The sequence below is a fragment of the Balaenoptera borealis genome, assembly GCF_965194805.1.
Source record: "Balaenoptera borealis genome assembly, chromosome: 1".
Lineage (NCBI taxonomy): Eukaryota > Metazoa > Chordata > Mammalia > Artiodactyla > Balaenopteridae > Balaenoptera > Balaenoptera borealis.
In genome coordinates, this window is record NC_138860.1 from 162,010,450 (window position 1) to 162,030,780 (window position 20,331).

Below are 20,331 nucleotides of genomic sequence, written 5' to 3' on the forward strand. Positions count from 1 at the left end.
ACCCGACGCAGCCAAATAAATAAATAATTAAAAAAAAAAAAACTGTACTCTGACCACTATGCCCAGAATGATTTGGATGGAAACCTGGAGACCAGGAGGTTAATGCAGTCGAGACTAAGGAAGAGTTGATGGTGGCTCTCTCCCTCCGGTCCGCCCTCTGACTTGTTCCCAGGATGATCTTTCTTCAGAACAAACCTCAACTCTCTAGAGTTCCCTTCTTAAATCAGTGCTGCTGATGACAAGGCTCCTAGAGCCCTTCTCAAGGGGCCCTGGCCACGTCAAGTCAAGCCCTACCAACACAGAAGCCCTGGCCCTTACCATGTGCTTGATTCTCTTGCCTCTGCCTCTGCTCATTTGGTTCTCTCCTTTCTCTGTCTGGAGGCATCCACCTGTCCTTGTTGGAGGTCCTACTTACCCCTCAGAGAGGTGCCATGGCCTCAAAGTCCAACAGTTGACTGAAACACAGTCTGTGACTGTAGTCATGTGTGTGTCTGTCTCCCTCTTTGACAACAAGGCCTGTGCCTGCTGTGTTCCCAGAGCTAAGCAGTGGATGCACACACAGCCAACCTCAGCATCCTCAGGCCAAACCAGAGGGGTACCACTCATAGAAATGAGGCTGTGAGATCTGATTACAAGATCCCCTTGTGAACCTGTCACTACTCCAGACCAACAAGGTCACTCTTGAGAGGAACCTGACCAGGTGTCCTTTATGTGAGTGTGGTATAATATATATATATTTGGTCTTTGTCCCCAGTACCTAGCACAGAGCCCCTAAAACCCCTGAAATTTCCTGAATGATAGGAGGGCCTTTTTGTTGTTGTTGTTAATAAATTTATTTATTTATTTATTTTTGGCTGTGTTGGGTCTTCACTGCTGCTCACGGGCTTTCTCTAGTTGTGGTGAGCGAGGGCTACTCTTTGTTGCGGTGCGCAGGCTTCTCATTGCGGTGGCTTCTCTTGTTGTGGAGCATGGGCTCTAGGCATGCGGGCTTCAGTAGTTGTGGCACGCAGGTTCAGTAGTTGTGGCTCGCAGGCTCTGGAGCACAGGCTCAGTAGCTGTGGCGCACGGGCTTAGTTGCTCCACAGCATGTGGGATCTTCCCGGACCAGGGCTCGAACCCATGTCCCCTGCCTTGGCAGACAGATTCTCAACCACTGACTGCACCACCAGGGAAGCCGTAGGAGGGCCTTCTTAAATTCATAATGAACCCTTTTGACCATACCTGAATTTACCCTAAGGAGGTGACGCATAGTGGGGTCCTGTATTAGTTAGGGATCTTCAGAGAAATAGAACCAATAGGAGAAATATGTATACATCATATAGATACATATGGAGAGATTTATTATGAGAACCAGGGGAGCCAATTGTATAAATCCCAGTTCAAGGGCAGGAAAAGATGAATTGAGATGTCCCAGCTCAGTCATATAGGCAGATGAAAGGGCTAATTCTCCTCTCCTCCACCTTTTGTTCTATTCAGGCCCTCCGTGGACTGGATGAGGCCCACCCACCTTACAGAGGGCAATAGCATTACTGGGTCCACTTATTCAACTGCTAATCTCATCTCGAAACACCCTCCCAGACACACTCAGAAACAATGTTTAGCCAAATATCTGGGCACCTTATGACATAGTCTAGTAGATACATAAAATTATCCATCACAGACCTCTAGATAGCTTCCAGATGGGGGCTGGTCAGCAGAGGAACCAACCACATGATTAGAGGGTTGGAACTTTCAGCTCCAACCCCTGACCTTCAGGGAGGGGAAAAGGGATGGAAATTGTGTTCAATCACCAACGGCCAGTGATTTAATCAATCATGCCTAGATAGTGAAACCACATGTAAAAATTCTAAATGCGGTTTGTTTGGGGAGCTTCTGGGTTGGTGAACACATGGCTGTGCTGGGAGGGTGGTGTGCCTGGAGAGGGCAAAGAAGCTCCGCATCTCCTTCCTCTGACACCTTGCCCTATTCTTCTCTTCCATTTGGCTCTTCCTGAGTTGTGTCCTTTATAATAATCTATAATCATAAGTATACCTCTTTCCTGAGTTCTGTGAGTTATTCTTGCAAATTTTCAAACCTGAGGGGGGGGGGTTCATGGGAACCCAAATTTGTAGTTGGCTGAGCATAAGTGTGGGTAGCATAGGGACCCCATTTGTGGCTGGTGTCTGAAGTAGGGGCAGTCTTGTGGGACTGATCCCTTAACCTGTGGGGTCCGTGGTATCAGAATTGAATTGAAATGGTGGGTCCCCGCTGTTGTCAGAGAACTGTAGAATTGGTTGGTGTCAGAAGAAAACCACAGTGGAAACTGTTGTTTGCCCTTTATAATTCACAGCTTATCCCCTCCTTTCTCTAACTTCAGATGACAGATAAGGCACAAAGGTAACAGGATAAGTGGGCAGGATAAGCAGGAACAGAAGCAGGGCTCTCTCCGTGCCCTCCTCCTTCTGCCTTTTTAGGATGATGATCGTAAATCAGAACCATCGCAGGAAATGAAATAGCCAAGCATACGGTTTGTCCTTGTCTAAGAGGTAGCAGCAGCAACAGCGCCCACCTTCTGGGCAGCTTCTTTCTTGGCATGATGAGCCTGTAGGACCGCCACAGCTTCATCCACCTGTGAGAAACTCCAGGTGGTCAGTGACATCTGAGGAGAGCCCCTCCGCCCCTCCCTGGCGCCCGGGCCCAGCGGTGGCCTCTCCTGGTGCTGACCGCCTTCCCAGATACCCACGCGCCAGCAGCCCTCAGGTCACAGGCGAGGCACGAGGAGGTCACGGGGCAGCAGACCCTTCTCTCTGCCTCCCCTGGGTGTCCAAGGCCACCCCTTGTCCCCCTGAGCCGAGTGAGCGGAAGCCGCGGGGGTCTGGGAACCTGCTCACCTTGGAGCGGAGAGACTCTGGGGACTCCAGCATGTGCAGCAGCTCCGAGTTGTCAATCTCCAGCAGCATCCCCGTAATCTTCCCAGCCAGGTTTGAGTGCATCGTCTGGATGAGCGGGAACAAACGTTCACCTGTGGGAAGGTATTCCGTGAAAAACCCAGTGGCATCCCAGTAAAGAACGGACGCTGGTGTCCAGGTCAGTAGCAGCTCTGGCCCCCTCTTCTGCAAGCACGTGGGTCACTCACCCAGCATCTGTTTCTGTTCCTGGGGCGGTGCTGCGGCCAGCATGGAGGCGGTCAGCGGCTCCTGCCCCTGCACGTGGACCGCAGGCTGGGGTGCCTGGGAACCAGGAGAGACGGCGGGCTAGCACCAGGGAAAGGACACTAGACAGTGGTCGAGGTTAGGACAGTCCAACCATTCAACACCTGAATGCTACTATTCAGCATGCCAGGAGAGGAGGATGAGAGGCCCCTGGGCAAATTCAGTCCACTGAGAGGGGAGTGGTGGGAATATAAAAACTATATAGATTCCTGTGTACATATTCAGGTATGTAATACAATGCAATACAGTCAGAAAGAGGAGGTGAAATGAACCCATAGAGAACACACCTGCTCTGTGTCAGGCCTAGTGCTAGGCGGCTATTTCCTCAGATATTTAGTCCTCATAAACTTTTTCAGGTAGAGATTATCACCCAATTTTACCCATGATGCCCAATGAGGTCAAGTCATTTGCTCACATTAGCAAAATAAAAACTGAGTATTGAATTTGTTTATTGAACATACAAAGTTACAGTAACTATCTTTAGCAGTACAGCTTTTTTCTAAAGACCCCGTTATTTCCTTTGGAGGGACTCCCAGAAAGGACTGGGCCCAAGGGCATGCATTTCAGACCAGTTATAATTATTATATACCATACGCCCTCTCTCATAAAATGCTCTATAGAAACATGAGATGTTTCTAGACATCAATGTCTAGATGCTTCTGTGGGGTCAGTGATGATCTGGGGCATAGAAGCAGGGCCTTGCAGGCTATAGAAAGGATTCATGCATTGCAATGTTTGAACCCAATTAAAAGAATTCTAATAGTAATCGCTTCACTTGTGAAGAAGAATAAATCCAAAGGAAAGGTGTAAAAAAAAGAAAGGATTCGTATCTTTTCAATAGGGCATTACATTTTGGAACTCCCATATTTAGAGAGCGTTAGGTAGGTGAAGTGATTGAGACAGTGGGCCACATCTGTTTCTCTCCTGCATTTCTGAAGGGAGCAGTTAGACACTGTGCTCACATTTAGCACAAGTTGTATTTAATTTTTTGTGTGTGTGTCTACTTTTTAAAATCCCCTTTCTCCTACTACAGAAAGAGCATTTTGAGAGCAGAGTCCATGTCAGTTTGTTTACCACTGTGACACCATCCCACTCACAATTCCTTGGCATTTAGTGGAGTTTTAATATCTGATGAATGAAGCATGGGATGTGGGCTGCTGACACTGGGGTGCATTTCCATGGAGCAAAAGCCCAAGGAGGAGCACGGGCATGAGTGGTGGCTCAGGTGCAGTGGGAACCCCTAAGGAAAAGAACAAGCCAACTTAGATCCCACCACTCTTGGCAACCACGCTCTCCAGGAGTCTTCCTTTGAGTCAGTGTTTACACCATGGAGACTGTTTGAAGGACTAAAAGTTAAAACATTCTCTCTGCTAGCCATGGACTCTTTTCTTCAGTGGCAGCAGGAGGGACAGATGTCCAGGTATGCCAGAACCTAGAACTTGTGGCCACTTTTCCTTCCTTTCAATATCATCTCATAACACTGGATTCAATGCTCATAGCAGCACTATTTACAATAGCCAAGACATGGAAATAACCTAAATGTCCATCGACAGATGTATGGATAAAGAAGATGCAGTATATAGATATATACAAGTATATATACAATGGAATACTACTCAGCTATAAAAAATAATGAAATAATGCCATCTGCAGCAACATTGATGGACCTAGAGATTATCATACTAAGTGAGGTAAGTCAAACAGAGAAAGACAAATACCATATGATATCACTTGTATGTGGAACCTAAAATATGGTACAAATGATCTTATTTATGAAACAAACAGATTCACAGATATAGAAAACAAACTTATGGTTACCAAAGGGGAAAGTGGGGGGGATAAATTAGGAGTTTGGGATTAGCAGATACAAACTACTACATATAAAATAAACAGCAAAGTCTCCTACTGTATTGCACAGGGAATATTATACTGTATATTCAGTATCTGGTAATAACCTATAATGGAAAAGAACAAAATATATATATATACGAATCACTTTGCTATATACTGGAAACTAATACAACATTGTAAATCAACTATACTTCAATAAAAAATAAACAATTGATAATGTCCAAAAAAAATTGTCCCTTGGATTTGGCAATAGTTTCTTAGATAAGACACCAAAAGTATAAGAAACAGAAGAAAAATAGGTAAATTAGACTTCATCAAAATTAAAAATTATTGTGCATCAAAGGACAACATCAGGAGAGTGAAATGATAACCCACAGAATGGGAGAAAATGCTTGCAAATGACATAGGTGATGAGTCTCCTGTCCAGAATGTGAAAAGCACTCTTAAAACCCAACAACAAAAAGGCAAACAACCCTATTAACAAATGGGCAAAGGACTTCTCTCCAAAGAAGAGATACAAATGATCAAAAGTTCATGACAAGATCAATGTCATTATATCACTTACATGTGGAATCTAAAAAAGCTGAACTCATAGAAACAGAATGTAGATTGGTGGTTTTCAGGGGTTGAGGGGGTGGAGGAAATGGGGAGATATTGTTCAAAAGGTACAAACTTCCAGTTATAAGATGAATAAGTTCTGAGGATTCATTGTTAATAATACTGTATTATATACTTGAAGATTACTGAGAGTAGATTTTTAAAAAGATTTATTTATTATTTATTTAATTTCTTTTTGGCTGTGTCGGGTCTTAGTCGCAGCATCTTCATTGAGGCACGTGGGATCTCTCATTGCGGTGCCAGGCTCTTTGTTGTGGCGCGCGGGCTTCTCTCTAGTTGTGGCGTGCGGGTTTTCTCTCTCTAGTTGAGGCGCACGAGCTCAGTAGTTGTGCCACGCGGGCTTAGTTGCCCCGCGGCATGTGGGATCTTAGTTCCCTGACCAGGGATCGAATCCGCGTCTGCTGCGTTGTAAGGCAGATTCTTTACCACTGGACCACCAGGGAAGTCCCAAGAGTAGATCTTAAATGTTTTCACAACAGAAAAGAAATGGTAATTATGTGACATGATGGAGGTGTTAGTTAACTATGGTGGTAATAATTTTGCAATATGTAAGTGTACTAAATCAAGACGTTGTAGACCTAGGACTTACACAATGTTATAGGTCAGTTATATCTCAATAAAGCTAAAAAAAAATCAATGTCATTATGTCATCAGTCATTAGGGAAATACAAACCAAACCACAGTGAGGTACCACTTCATACCCACTAGGATGGCTATGATTGAAAATAAAAGTGAAAACAAGTGTCAGCAAATATGTGGAGAAACTGGAAACCTCATACATTCTTGGTGGAATGTAAAATGGTACAGCCACTCTAGAAACAGTTTTGTGCTTCTTCAAAAAGTTAAACATAAAATTACTATATGACCCAGCAATTCAGAAAGAAAAAAAGAGAGAGAGAGGGAAAGAAAAAATATTTGAAGAAATAATGGCCAAAAATTTCCTAATTTTAAGGAAAAACATTCATTTACAGATCCAAAGAACTCCAAGTAGGATAAACATAAAGAAATCCACATTTGGACACATTATCATCAAACTGTTGAAAGCCTAAAACACAGGAAATTTTGAAAGCAGCAAGAGAAAAACAGCACATCAGAACTCACAAGTAGAGTTCTAGGCCAAAAAAAAAAAAAAAAAGTAAAAAAAGGGAATTCCCTGGCGGTCCAGTGGTTAGGACTTGGTGCTTTCACTGCTGAGGAGGTAGGTTCGATCCCTGGTCAGGGAATTAAGACCCTGCAAGCAGTGCGGCCAAAAAATAAAAAAAGAACTCTTAAGTACAGTTCTGACAAGCCTTATTTCTCGACAGAAACAATAGAGGCAGAAGGCATTTGAATAACATAATCAAGATGCTGAAAGACCCAATGCAGCCAAAAATAAATAAATCAATTAATTAAAAAAAAATTGTACAAATACATATTCTCTTTTCTCCTGTTAATTTCTTTAAAAAATATAAGATTTTATGAACCACTAATTATAACACTGTATGTTGGGTTTATAACATGTATAGATGTAATATATGTAACAATAATAACACAAAGGAGGGGGTATGAAATTAAGCTATATTGGAGCAAAGTTGCTATATTTAACCATTTTTAAGCTAATATTAACCTAAAGAAGATTATAGTAAGTCAGGATGAATACTGCAGTCCCCAGAGCAACCACTCTACATACGAATATAGTTTGAGTGAGTAAAATGGCTGAAGTTCTTGAGTGAATTTGGATGACTCAATAAAATACCGTTTTTAAAAAATCAACAAATAAATTTAAATGGTACTCTAAAAAATATTTTAGCACAAAAGTAGGCAGTCAAAGAGGGAAGAGAAACAAAAGAAAACAGGATAAATATAGAAAATAAATAGCAAAATGACAGGCATAAAGCCAGCCACATGAATAATTACACTAAAAGTGAATAGACTAAACAATTCAATCAAAAAGTAGAGATTGTCAGATTGGATTTTTTTTAAAAAAGCAAGATTCAATTATATGCTATCTATTAGAGACACAAATCAGATTCAAAGACACAGGCAGGTAGAAAGTAAAGGGATGGAAAGAGACCATGCAAACTGTAACTCTAAAAGAGCTGAAGTGGCTGTGTTAATATGACAAAATAGGCTTTAAGATAAGAAATGTTACTGGCAATGAGAGGAATATTTATAATGATAAAAGAGTCAAGACATCAGGGAGATGTAACAACTATACATCTATACATACCTAACAACAAAGTCCCAAAATACATGAAGCAAAAACTGATAGAATTGAAAAGAGAAATAAACAATTATAGTTTTGGCATTTCAATACCTCACTCTCAATGATTGATAAAGGATATATATCCAGAATATAAAATGTACTCCTACAACTCAATAATAAGAAAATATATTATCCAATTTAAAAATAGGCAAAAATTTGAGTAGACATTTCACCAAAGAAGATATGAAGGTACAAAGAGCTAACAAGCACATGAAAAGATGGCCAAGATCATTAATCATTTGAGATACACAAATTGAAACAAAAATAAGATACCACCACACAGTCACTAGAATGGCTATAGAAAAAGATAATAACAAATGTTGGTGAGGGTGTGAAGAAATTGGAGTCCTCATACATTTCTGATGGGAATGTAAAAATGGTACAACCACTTTGAAGAGTTTGGCAACTACTAAAATTTAAACTTTATTTATGACCCAGCAATTCCCCTCCTAGGTATCTATCCAAGAGAAGTAAAAACATATGTCTACACAAAGATTTGTACATGAAGTGTTCGTAGCACCATTGTTCATAAATAGCTAAAAAGTGGAATCTATTGAATATCAACTGGGGAATGGATAAACAAACTATAGTATAGCCATACAATGGAATGCTATTCAGCTATATAAAAGGATAAAACTTACATGCTACAACATAGGTGAACTTCAAAAACACAATGCAGACACAATCACAAAAGGCTACATATTGTATGAATTCATTTTTATAAAATGTCCATAAAAAGCAAATTTATAGACACAAAGTGGATCAGCTGTTTGCCTGGGCCGTGGGGTGGAAGAAGGGACTGACTGAAAATGGGCACAAGTGAACTTTTGGGGATGATGGAAATGTGCTAAAACTGGATTGTGACTTACAGAGTTGTCAAACTGTAAATTTACTAAAAATCCTCAAACTATATACTTACAATGGGCATATTTCATGATATGTAAATTACACCTCAATAAAGTTGTTTTAACATTAATCGCATTCAACAGGTACAGAAAAATCAGCTTTGGTTTTCTTATCCATAATGGAGGAGTAATAATAATCATTTCTACCTCATAAGGTCTTTGCAGCATTAAATAATTCATACAAAATGCTTAGCAAATGGCAACAAGTGAATCTCAATTATTGTTAGCTGTTATTGGTCAAGAAAAGGCTATGTTCTAAACTGGGAGGTAACAGGGTTAGATTTGTCTTTTAGAAAATCACTCAGGTTGCAGAGTGGTGAATGAACTGGTGAGATGGAGGTGAGGGAATGATGTGTATACAGTTCTGCTCTCTGCCTCTTGCCTGTTTGCAGGCAAGAGACAATGCAACCTGAAGTAAGCCAGAGGCTGCAGAGGTGGAGACGAATGAGCCAGGAGGTGGGACAGAAGGGGCTGGGAGGTCACTAGGACGACTCCCCAGCTTTTGCCTTGATGACTAGGTGGCTGGCAGTGCTATTTCCTGTGGTAAAGGAACAGGTGTGCAGGAGTAGGGATGGATGCTGGTTGGAGATGGAGACCGAAATTCGGGAGTCTGTGGAGCTGACGTCATGGAAGTGGACAGGTGAGCGTGAGCAGAGGGAGAGGAGAGGGTGCAGGATGGAGCCCTGGAATGCCAGCATTTAATGGGCGAGCAGAGGAGGAGGAGAAAAGATAGGAGCCTGCAGAGGGCCAGCAGGGGAGGAGGAGGGCTTGGGCAGAGGTGGCAAACCAGATGCTTGGGCAGGATTTTCTGACAGACATCTGTAGTTAGTTTGGTCAATTCTGTTTTTTGTTTTTGTTTCGTTTTGCTTGAAAGGTGCTTAACATGTTCTTTACTGAGACATAATTCATGTACCATAAAATTCACCACTTTAAAGTGCTCAATCAGTGTTTTCTGGTACATTCACAAAGGTGTGCAATCATCATCACTAATTCTAGAACATTTTCATCCCTCCCCCTAAGATGCCCCATATCAGTCACTTCCTGTTACCCCTGCCCCCCAGCCCCTGGCAACCACTAATTGACCTTCTGACTCTGTGGATTTGCCTATGCTGCATATTTCATATAAGTGGAATCGCATAATATGTAGTCTTTTGTGATTGGCTTCTTTCACATGCATAATTCTTTCAAGGGTCCTCCATGTTGTAGCATGTGTCTGTACTTCATTTCCTTTTACTGCTGCATAATAATCTGCTATATGAATATACCACATTTTATTTATCCACTCATCAGTTGATGGACTGTGGGCTGTTATGAATAATACTTTTATGAACATTCTTGTACACGTTTTGTGTGGACGTATGTTTTCAATTCTTTGGGGCATATACCTAGGAATAGAATTGCTGGGTCTTATGGTAACTCTGCATTCAGCTTTTTGAGGAACTGTCTCTAAGTCTGGTTGTATCACAACCAGACTGTGTGACCAAGGGCAGATTGTTTCACTGTTCTGTGGCTCAGATTCCTCATCTGTAAAAGTGAGACAATAAAGGACATTTTTACTGTTTCCAAAGCAATTGCACCATTCTACATTCCCACCATTAATGTATGAGGGGTCCAGTTTCTCACGTCCTTGCCAACACTTGTTATTGTATGTCTTTTTTATTATAGCCAACTTAGTTGGTGTGAAGTGGTATCTCTGTGTGGCTTTGATTTGTATTTATCTGAATATTAATAATGTTGAGGATGGCCATGGTGTTTTCCTATTGAGATTTGCTAGAACATATCATTAGGTTTTTTTTCCCCCCTGTTAGGTTGTTTTCTTCCTGTTGATCTATAGAGATTTTCCAGATGGAAAGCTGATTTTTCCCATACTATAGTTCTTATGTTATTTATTAACATGGTCCAATGCCCCCACTCTATCATCCTGTAGGATGGATTGTGCCCTTTCTGTCGTATATCGTCTCCAGTGTTTTTGGTCTGTATCTGGGCTCCCTACCGCTTTAGAATGATCCTGAATTAATTCTATCCTATTTAATATATATAGTTTAATGATAAATTTTTATATCTTGTATCTTGTTCTTTTTTCAGAATTACCTTGTATATTCTTGGGTGTTTACTCTTTCGTATGAATTTTATTTTTTAAATTATTTAATTAATTTATTTTTATGTTTATTTTTGGCTATGTTGGGTCTTCATTGCGCGCACGGGCTTTCTCTAGTTGCGGCGAGGGGGGCTACTCTTCATTGCGGTGCGTGGGCTTCTCATTGCGGTGGCTTCTCTTGTTGCGGACAACACACCTAGAGCACACGGGCTCTAGGTGCATGGGCTTCAGTAGTTGTGGCACACGGGCTCAGTAGTTGTGGGTTGCGGACTTTAGAGCACAGGCTCAGTAGTTGCGGCGCAGGGGCTTAGTTGCTTTGCAGCATGCGGAATCTTCCTGGACCAGGGCTCAAACCCGTGTCCCCTGCATTGGCAGGCAGATTCTTAACCACTGCGCCACCAGGGAAGCCCTCATATGAATTTTAGAATCCACCTATCAAGTTACATGAAAAATCCTCATACATTTTTACTGGAATGAATTGAATTTGTAGATTTATTTTAAGGGAGAAGTGACATCTTTATGATAGTATTCCCATGCATAAACATGTTATATCTCTCCATTTTTAAAATATTCGTTTTATAACTCGGAAATACTTTGTATTTTCCTCTGTAAATGTCTAGCATGTTTTTTTTTTAAAAGATATATCCCTAGATACATGATCGTTTTTACTGACATTGTGAATGGTATCTTTTTGCCTATCACATCTTCTAGTTTCTTATTCCTATTACAATCAGTATGGTAATCTGTTGATTTTTGTATGTTGATCTTATATCTAGTAGCCCTGCCAAACTCTTTTATTAGTTCAAATAGTTTTTCTGTAGATTTCCTAAATTGACAGTAATATAACCTGAAAATAGAAACAGTGTTGTCTCCTCCTAATTCTTATCCCTCGTATTTATTTCACTTATTACATTGGCTAGGAAGTCGGGATAGTGGTGATTAGTAAGGTGACAGTGAGCAATCTTCCTTTGTTCCTGACTCAATGGAAATGCTTCCAAACTTTCATCTTAAGTATAAAGTTTAGGTTTGGGGTAGATACCTTTTAAAAGTTCCCTTCTATTCTCAATTTGCTAAGCATTTTTATAAGGAATCTCTGTTTCATTTTGTTGAGTGGTATTTTTGAATTTTTGAAAGAATCATCTGATTTTCTCCTTTATCAGTTAATTAGCAAATCACAGTGATAGATTTCCTAATGTTAAATTATCTTTCTGTGAGTAAAATGAAAATTAATATCAGACCTGGGCTGATGCAAACGTGCCTGACACTGAACTTGGTCTTCCACAATAATGTTTCCTTAGAAACAGTAGAGTTAAGATAAAAGGGGGTTATAGTGTACGCCTCCTTTGTTGTGTGCTTAAGTTTTGGGGGGTTGTCAATGGGCTTACACATCCAAAATGGTGTAAATTATTGGTGGGAAATAGAGGCTGCAGCTTCTATAAGTCAAGGTGACCCTCACATACCTTGGTTCTCCTGTACATGACCTGTGGGTAAGTGACAAAAGAATCTGTGTACTTGGGTAGCTGCTGGGCCTCCCAGGAAGATGAAAATGGCGTCTGCCATATCTCCTGCTTTGTGTTCTAGATTAAAATCTATTTGTGGGACTTCCCTGGTGGTCCAGTGGTTAAGACTCCATGCTCCCAATGCAGGGGGCCCGGGTTCCATCCCTGGTCAGGGAATTAGATCCCGCATGCCGCAACTAAAAATTCTGCATGCTGCAGTGAAGATCCCGCACGCGGCAACGAGGGTCCCATGTGCCACAACTAAGACCCAGTGCGGCCAAATAAATAAATAAATATTTTTAAAAAATCTATTTGTGTCTCATGGGTCTGATCACCAACTTGAACCCATAATCACAGTGGTGACACTGCACCTTCCATTCCAGTGGTCGTGATATATGATTTTTTATAAGTTGCCAGATCTATTTGCTAGCATTTTATTTTAGGATTTTTGCAAATATATTCATGAGTTTGGGCTAAATTTTCTTTTCTCATACTAGCATCCCAGATTGGTTTGGCATCAGTTATATAAGTCTACAATTCTTATCTGCAATTCCAAAATTCAAAAAGTTCTGAAAACTAGCAACAGGTTTTCTTTGGGGGGAGGGGGTACATTTTCAGCAAACTCACCTGGCCACTAAACTTCATCTGTGAGACTATTTAGTTTTTACTTGTCCCACTTAGTATGTTTTATGGCAGAAATATTAACATATTTAATCGTAGGGGACTGGTCCCATCTGTGCTGAGGGTGTTTATACACAAGTTACACACTGCATCATCTTTCTAAACTTCCAAACCCCAAAAAGTTTAAGATGAGGATAGTGAACCATTTTACCGTAATAAACTGGTCAGATTTCCTGGTTTTTTTGTGGGGTTTTTTTTGGCAGGGGTTTGGGAAGCAGTGTATTTGAAATAGTTCGCATAAGATAGGGATAATTTGTTTCTTTAAAGTGCGGAAAACTTGTTTGTGAAGCCAGCTGGGTTTCATGCCGTGTGTGTGTGTGTGTGTGTGTGTGTGTGTGTGTGTGTGTGTGTGTGTGTTATTGGTGGTGGCGGGTAACTTATTTTTCATGGCAATTAATTCTTTGGTGCCATTCTGCCCTGCATTACCCAACTGGGCCAAGCCTTCCTGTTTCTCTTCAAGAAAGTCTGATACTGCAGTTCAAAAATATTGGAGTCGCTAAAGACCAGTTGTTATTAGGCAATTTGATTTGCAGAAACTACTGCTTTTTGGTTGGACAATTTGGGAAGAAAAAGGCTTTCAGGGATTGTATTTAGCATGGTTATGGAGACAAAGTTTTAATTTTACCTCTAGAGGGCAGTCATAGATCATAAATTGGTAGGGCTGTTATTAAAAACCATTACCTAAAAATAGATTAAACTGAGTGCCCCTTTTGGTATGTATTATTTCCCTCACTTTACAGATGAGGAAACTGAGCCTTAGAAAAACTAGGTAATTTGCTTATTTCACAGCAGTTGTAAGCAGCATAAAGCAGATCTGGGATTTTAACCTCAATCTATTTACCACTAAAATCCATACTCTTAACCACACTGTATTCTCATTCTCTCTTTCATTCTCTCTCTCTCTTTCTCTCTCCTTTCCTCCTTCCCACCCCCCCTCACCTCTCTCTCTTCCCAATAGAAACAGTATACCACACTGGTTAAATGTACCAACTCTTAACAATTCTAAAGTCAGTCTGCTTGACTAGGAAGGCTGGGCCTCAGTGAGTACCTGCAGGACAGAATGGCATCAGGAAATTGAGTCCCATGAAGAGTAAAAGTCACCTGGCAAACCTACCAACCTCTGGCTCTATTGCTTGCCAGCTGTGTGACCAAGGGAAAGTTACTTACTTGCTCTGTGGCTCAGGCTCCTTATCAGTAAAAATGAGGTGATAAAGGAAATTTTTGCTGAGTCTTGAGCATATGCGGTATACTGCGTGACTCTGAGCCTGTATTGCTAATAAAATGCAAGAAAACAATCAATCAGGGTCCCAAAAGAAGGAACCAAAGTGCACCCCTCTTGGAGAACTGATCAGAATCAGCAGAAAACAAAACAACAACAACAAAAGCCAGCCTGATGATGAACTTGTTATGTTTGTGATCTGTGTCTCAGATGTACTACTTGGACTCAACCTACTGGACCTACTGGGTCAATAAAGTTCTTAAAAGCCACAAATGGAATTGGGGCTCTGCTTCATTACAAGCCAAGCAGTCCTGTGCCGACAAACTAAAGATTTATTTAACCAGCCAGTCACCTCTCCTTATATTGTACAGTGCCTTTTGCTCTTAGAAGCCCATCCTTGTCTTTGGACTGGGAGTCAGTCTTCATGGGCCCTGTTCTTCCTTGTAGATTACCTGCCTGAGAGTAAACCCTCTATGCTTTAGCTAATCATCCTGAGTTGTTTGCTAACGTTTCATCTGAAGACCCAATCTTACATGGTCTAACTTCTGTACTAGATCAAGTTTCCCTGCCTTACCCAGCAGTACAGTCAGTTTAACAGTCAGTTTACAGTCAGTTTAACACATATCAGTATTTATTTTTTTATTAGGAATTAGAGTTCCTATCTCATGAGATTATTTTGATGATGAAATGATACATGTAGGGCACTTCGAACAAAGCCTGAGGTGGTAAGAACTCATTAAGTGCTATTGCTGTTAGTTCAACAAATATTTTTTTGAGTGCCTACGGTGTCAGGCGCTATTTTCCATTCGAAAGACACTTTGTAAAAAGCGAAAAATTTATGCATTTTGAAGAGAAACCAGAGTATCGAAAGACACTTTGAAACGTGTGTGTGTATCAGGAAGAGTCTGATCAAGAGATAGAAATTACACTGGTTATTTGAGCAGAGATTTTAATATAAAGAATTGTTACCTAGGTATAAAGTTATTAACTGGTTAACTGACAATTCAAGAAAAGAACAGTAAGGTATCTTGGAGGCAGCAATCAAGGAAGCATCTACTGCCCTTTAGGCTGGGAGAACAAATGGAAGGTATTTAAATTATTAAAACTCAAGCTTATCGGAGTGGCCCTGCTGAGCTGAAACTCAGATTTCTGAGGAGGGGGGACTGTTCAGCTGTTGCTGGATTTTCTGGGTGAAGCACAATAAGGTTGGTATGCAAGTGCTGGAAATACTGCAAACTAGATTCAGCATCCTCCCCAGGAAGGAAGTGTTGCGGCCAGGGTGAAGAAGCATTGCTGGAGGATGATCACAAGTTCAGGAAGCCCAAGGGAAGAAACCAGTTCCTTCTTCCTCCTCCAATCTTGTAGCCCCCTCGCGTACCACCTATTCATAATGCCTAAGAGGAACCTGCTTTTGGCAAAGCAGAAATATGGTTACTCTGGTCCCTGCCCCAGCATCACAATGTAGAGTATAGAAGGGTGGGTTGGAGCTAATAGAAAACAGATTATTTAATGGCACAATCCGTCCCTTTGGCTATTCAGCATCCCTACGTACCTTCTTCACATATTTGAACTTCCATAAGAAAATTAAAAACACTCTATTTTTCTTTCTAACAAGTTACAACTGTCCTTCATTCAAACGAAGACATCTAATTCTCTACCCTGAATGAGGAGATGCAAAGTTGCAATAATCATTGTATAATCATCAAATCATCTTTGAGTGAGTCACACCATCCATTTCTAAAACATGTTAATTACTCCTCAACTTCAGCCTTAATCCCAACTGATTATTCATTTGAGCTTGTCATTTCCTCTCTATATGCACTCTAGGGCATTCAGAAGGATTCATCCCACACCATAGTCCTTGTAATTACTGCCCTAAGACCAAGTGAAACAGCCACTCTGTCAAACGGCCCTTTCAATCGGCACTTCATCACAACCAACCACGGGTGAAAATTTGATCCATCATGAAGTCACTGCATACCGTGGATTGCTAGTATTCCCCATCGTCAAGGAGGTCAGCACTGAGTTCAACTCCAAGAACACAACCAAAGCATTGTCAAAAAATTCCTCTTCTGGTACCAGTTTCTCAATCAGCTAGGGTCCAATGGGGAGACAGAACCCCACCAGTTATTTGAACAGAGAGAACTGATTATAAATCATTGCAAACTAGGTATAGAGTGGTTAATGAGGTAAGTAAAAGAGCAATAAAAAAGACACCAATTTATCATAGACATAGCAATTGGAGGAAGCAGCTACCACCCCCAGGGCTGAAGGAACTAAGAGAAGAAGTGTGAATAATCAAAACACTTGAGCGTAGAAGAGGGGCACTGCAGAGCTGAAACTCAGACCCCTAAGGATGAGTCACTGCTTAGATGATGTTGGTGTCTCTGAACCTGGAAGAGGGTCCCCCCCCCCCACGGGGCTGAGACCCAGACCTCTTGGGGACAGGGCACTGGCCAGCTCATGCTGGTATCTTGGAGAAGAGCACCATGGAGCTGTCTCTGCAAGTGATGGAGATTGTGACTGGATGCAGCTGCTGCTACAGGAAAGAACTGCTGTTACCAGGGATTAGAAGCATCCCTGGGGTGATACTCAGAAAGTGTAAGCCATCAGAGAGCCCATAGGAAACCAGAAGCAAGTTTCTTCTGCTACCACCGTCCTTGCATGTTCTCTCTCCCTGTGTATTAATCATGCCTTTTAATTTCCTGTTATTTGATGCTTGGGCATCCTGGGGCCTTACTGACCTTGGAGGGATTGCTTCTTCCAAGGCTAGCTAACATCCCCTTTAGAGATGGCAAACAACTTGCCTTAGAGCGTTCTTTTCATATGCAAACCAACTGATCCAGAGCCCATGATCCCAACCATCTCCTCTGTTGAGCTCTCACACTCTGGGCCACTATCCATCCACCCTAATCACCCCAAGGCCGGGTACCAGACAACTAAGGACAGTCCCTATACCCCAGAGACCACTGAAATTATTCAAACTAGCCAACCCTAAGCCTGCTTACCCTGCCTTGCCTGTTCCTTCCAGTGAAAACCACAATACAAACTCTTGCCCATGTTTTTTCCTCACCCCTTTTGCCCCCTGACCCACCCTGGTGCTTCGCCGTGTGACCCTGAGTGGTGTGCCATGCCTCCTATTTCTAGGGAACTGAGCAAACTTCTTCCTTCATGATGGTCAATTCCATATCTGTGTGTCACACAGATTAATCAAATCCCAAGTGCCCTTAAAACACCCTGTAGCATCCCCTCATGACAGAGCCTAACAGGAAGCCAGTTCACAAAGCAGAAATGTGGGTGTCAGAGTCCCAGCTCCAGCCTCACAAGGGAGAGTACAGAAAGGAGAGTTTGAAGCAGAGAGATAACAGCGGACACTCTGGCCAGTGTACATGTTAAATAAGGTCTGTTTACGAAGGAGCTTCTAGTCTATGACAAAATTGTTTATGACTGGACTGTAACAGTAGAAAATTGCACCTTAGAGACGTGCCTCACCTGAGACCACCACATAAGGAAGGCCAGCAGAGAAGGCCTGCGAGAGCTAGGGCCGGAGGAGGGCTTGTAACTTCAGATGGGGCTGTCAAAGAAGGCTTCCAGAAGTGACACTGAGCAAAATCCAAAGGAAGGGAGGGAATGAGCTATGGGGTTGTCTAGGAGCCATGTGGATATCTGGGAGCAGATCATTTGGGTAGTGAAAATAGTAAGGGCAAAGGCCCTGAGAAAGGATGACCCTGTCTTCAAGAAATGACAAAGAGGCCGTGTGATGTTCTTTTTTTTTTTTTAATATTTATTTATTTATTTGGTTGCACCGGGTCTTAGTTGCGGCAGACAGGCTCCTTAGTTGTGGACTCTTAGTTGCGGCGTGCATGTGGGATCTAGTTCCCTGACCAGGGATCGAACCCAGGCCTCCTGCATTGGGAACATGGAGTCTTAACCACTGTGCCACCAGGGAAGTCCCGTGATGTTCATTTTATGTGTCAACTGGCTAGGTCATGGTGCTCAGTTCTTTGGTCAAACACCAGTCTAGTTGTTGCTATGAAGGCATTTTTGGGGATGTGATGTACACTTAAATCAGTCAACTTTGAGTAGAGCAGATGACCCTCTATAATGTGGGGGGACCTCATTCAACCAGCTGAAGCCCTTAAGAGCAAAAATTGAGTTGCCCCTGAAGAAGAGGGGATTCTGCCCCCAGACTACACAGAAATTCTGCTTGAGTTTTCAGCCCTCAGACTCAAGACTACAACATCAGCTCTTGCCTGAATTTCCAGCCTGCTGGCCTGCCCTGTAGATTACAGACTTGGCCTGAACCTACAACAGTGTGAGCCAATTCCTTAAAATCAATCTCTCTCACCATAGTTATAATATGCATCCTATTGGTTCTGTTTCTCTGAAGTACTCTGACGAATACAGGCCAGGGTAGCAGAAGAGAGTGAACAGCGGGGTGAGTCCTATGAAATGGGGCCAGAGGTGAGGAGTGGGAGGGAAGAGCCCATGGTGTAGGGCCTTGTAGCCAACAGGAGGGCTTTGGCCTTTACGTGGGCTGGGAAGTCACTGGAGGGTTCTGAGCAAAAGGGTGACATCATCTGACTTGTGTGTTCAAAGCTTCTCCTGGTTGTTGTGAGGAGAATGGACTGTGGGGCAAGGCCGGAGGCAGAGAGGTCACTGCAGGGATGGACACTTGGTGAGGACGTGGAGGGGTCAGGGGGAAAGGGGGGTGGCAGTGCAGGTGGTGAGAAGTAGAGAGATACCTCTGAGACATTTGGCTCTTGGGTTACCGGATCTGGACTTCAGCGGTCTGGGCTGGAGATGTAACTCTGGCAGCTTTGAGCCGGCCTCACCCATGACCACACAGGGAGGCCGCGGAGCTCTGCCCAGGGCCAGGGCCTGAGTTCTCCACTCAGCACCTCAAGCGTGGCCTGTGTCCTAGGGAGGCTGCTGCAGCGCCCCCAGCTCCCCACACGGGGGCTCCCAACAGAAGCACCAACCTCCATGCCCGAGGCGGGGTGGGTAACACCAGGCCTCCTCCCCGCTGTTCACAGGTCATTGCACTGCAGGCCACGGCTCTTCACAGAAAATAGGAACAAGCCTGGAAAACCCCAAACCCAGTGTTCTATTAACCCAGTCCTGAGTGAGGACCAAGCAGACAGGCCTGGTTTTCTCAGCAGAGCTGGTTTCTGTTAGTCCAGGGAAGGCAAACAGGTTTCATCTCATGTGCCAATCTTGATTAATTAAGCTTGGCTCTGGATAGAGCTGTCTTAACCTGAGGGAAGGAGTGTGGTCATCCATCTGGAATCTCTCAGACAGCATCGGTGGGTGGGGCAGGGGAAAGGAAGAGCTGCTCTTCAAATACCTGTGACATGAGTGTGACATTTAGCTGTGTCTTTCCCTCAAAGCAGCCCAGGTGGGGTATCTGAGGGTTGGCCTGGGGGTGGTAGAGACAGCTGAAGCAGTGGTGCAAGTAAGGAGAAGCTTGTGTGCAACCCATTCATTTATTCAGCAAATAATTTTTACCTGCCTACACGTAGCAGTTACTATGCTAAGTGTAGGGGATGAAAAAGTGGAAGCAAGCCTACTCTGTAAGCCTGCTGTTTTAGTCAGCTCGGGCTGCCATGACAAAATAGCACAGACTGGATGGCGTAAGCAGCAGAAATTTATTTATCACAGTTCCGGAGGGTGGAAGTCCAGTTCAGTTCCTGGGGAAAGCTCCCTTCCTGGCTTTTGGACAGCCACCTTCTCTGTGCTCTCTTCTTCTGTGTTCTTGCGTGGACTTTCTTCTGTGGGTACATTTTGTGGCAGAGGGGGAAGACAGAGAGAGATCCCTCTCTTCCTTTTCTTTTCTTTTTTTTTTTTTTTGGCCATGCAACTTGCGGGATCTTAGTTCCCCGACCAGGGATTGAACCTGGGCCCTCAGCAGTGAAAGTGTGGAATCCTAACCTCTGGGTCGCCAGGGAATTCCCTCTCTCTTCCTTTTCTAAGGTCACCAGACCTATCAAAGGATTAGAGTCCCACCCTTATGACTTTATTTAA

General features: G+C 42.7%; 1 protein-coding gene and 1 long non-coding RNA gene across 2 annotated transcripts; one reads left to right on the forward strand and one right to left on the reverse strand.

Moving 5' to 3' along the window:
- Positions 1-2,485: 2,485 nt before the first annotated feature.
- LOC309616233 (polyadenylate-binding protein 4) lies at positions 2,486-3,244 on the reverse strand. Its single transcript, XM_082366561.1, has 3 exons — positions 3,116-3,244; positions 2,871-3,001; positions 2,486-2,608 (listed from the first exon to the last, which is right to left on the reverse strand). Exons 1-3 carry the CDS (start codon positions 3,156-3,158, stop codon positions 2,519-2,521), a joined length of 264 nt encoding a protein of 87 aa, XP_082222687.1. The 5' UTR covers positions 3,159-3,244; the 3' UTR covers positions 2,486-2,518.
- On the forward strand, positions 2,989-11,538 carry LOC309616248. The gene is made up of 2 exons (XR_014237389.1): positions 2,989-3,066; positions 4,225-11,538. It is a non-coding gene; the product is annotated as an uncharacterized lncRNA (long non-coding RNA).
- Positions 11,539-20,331: the final 8,793 nt, after the last annotated feature.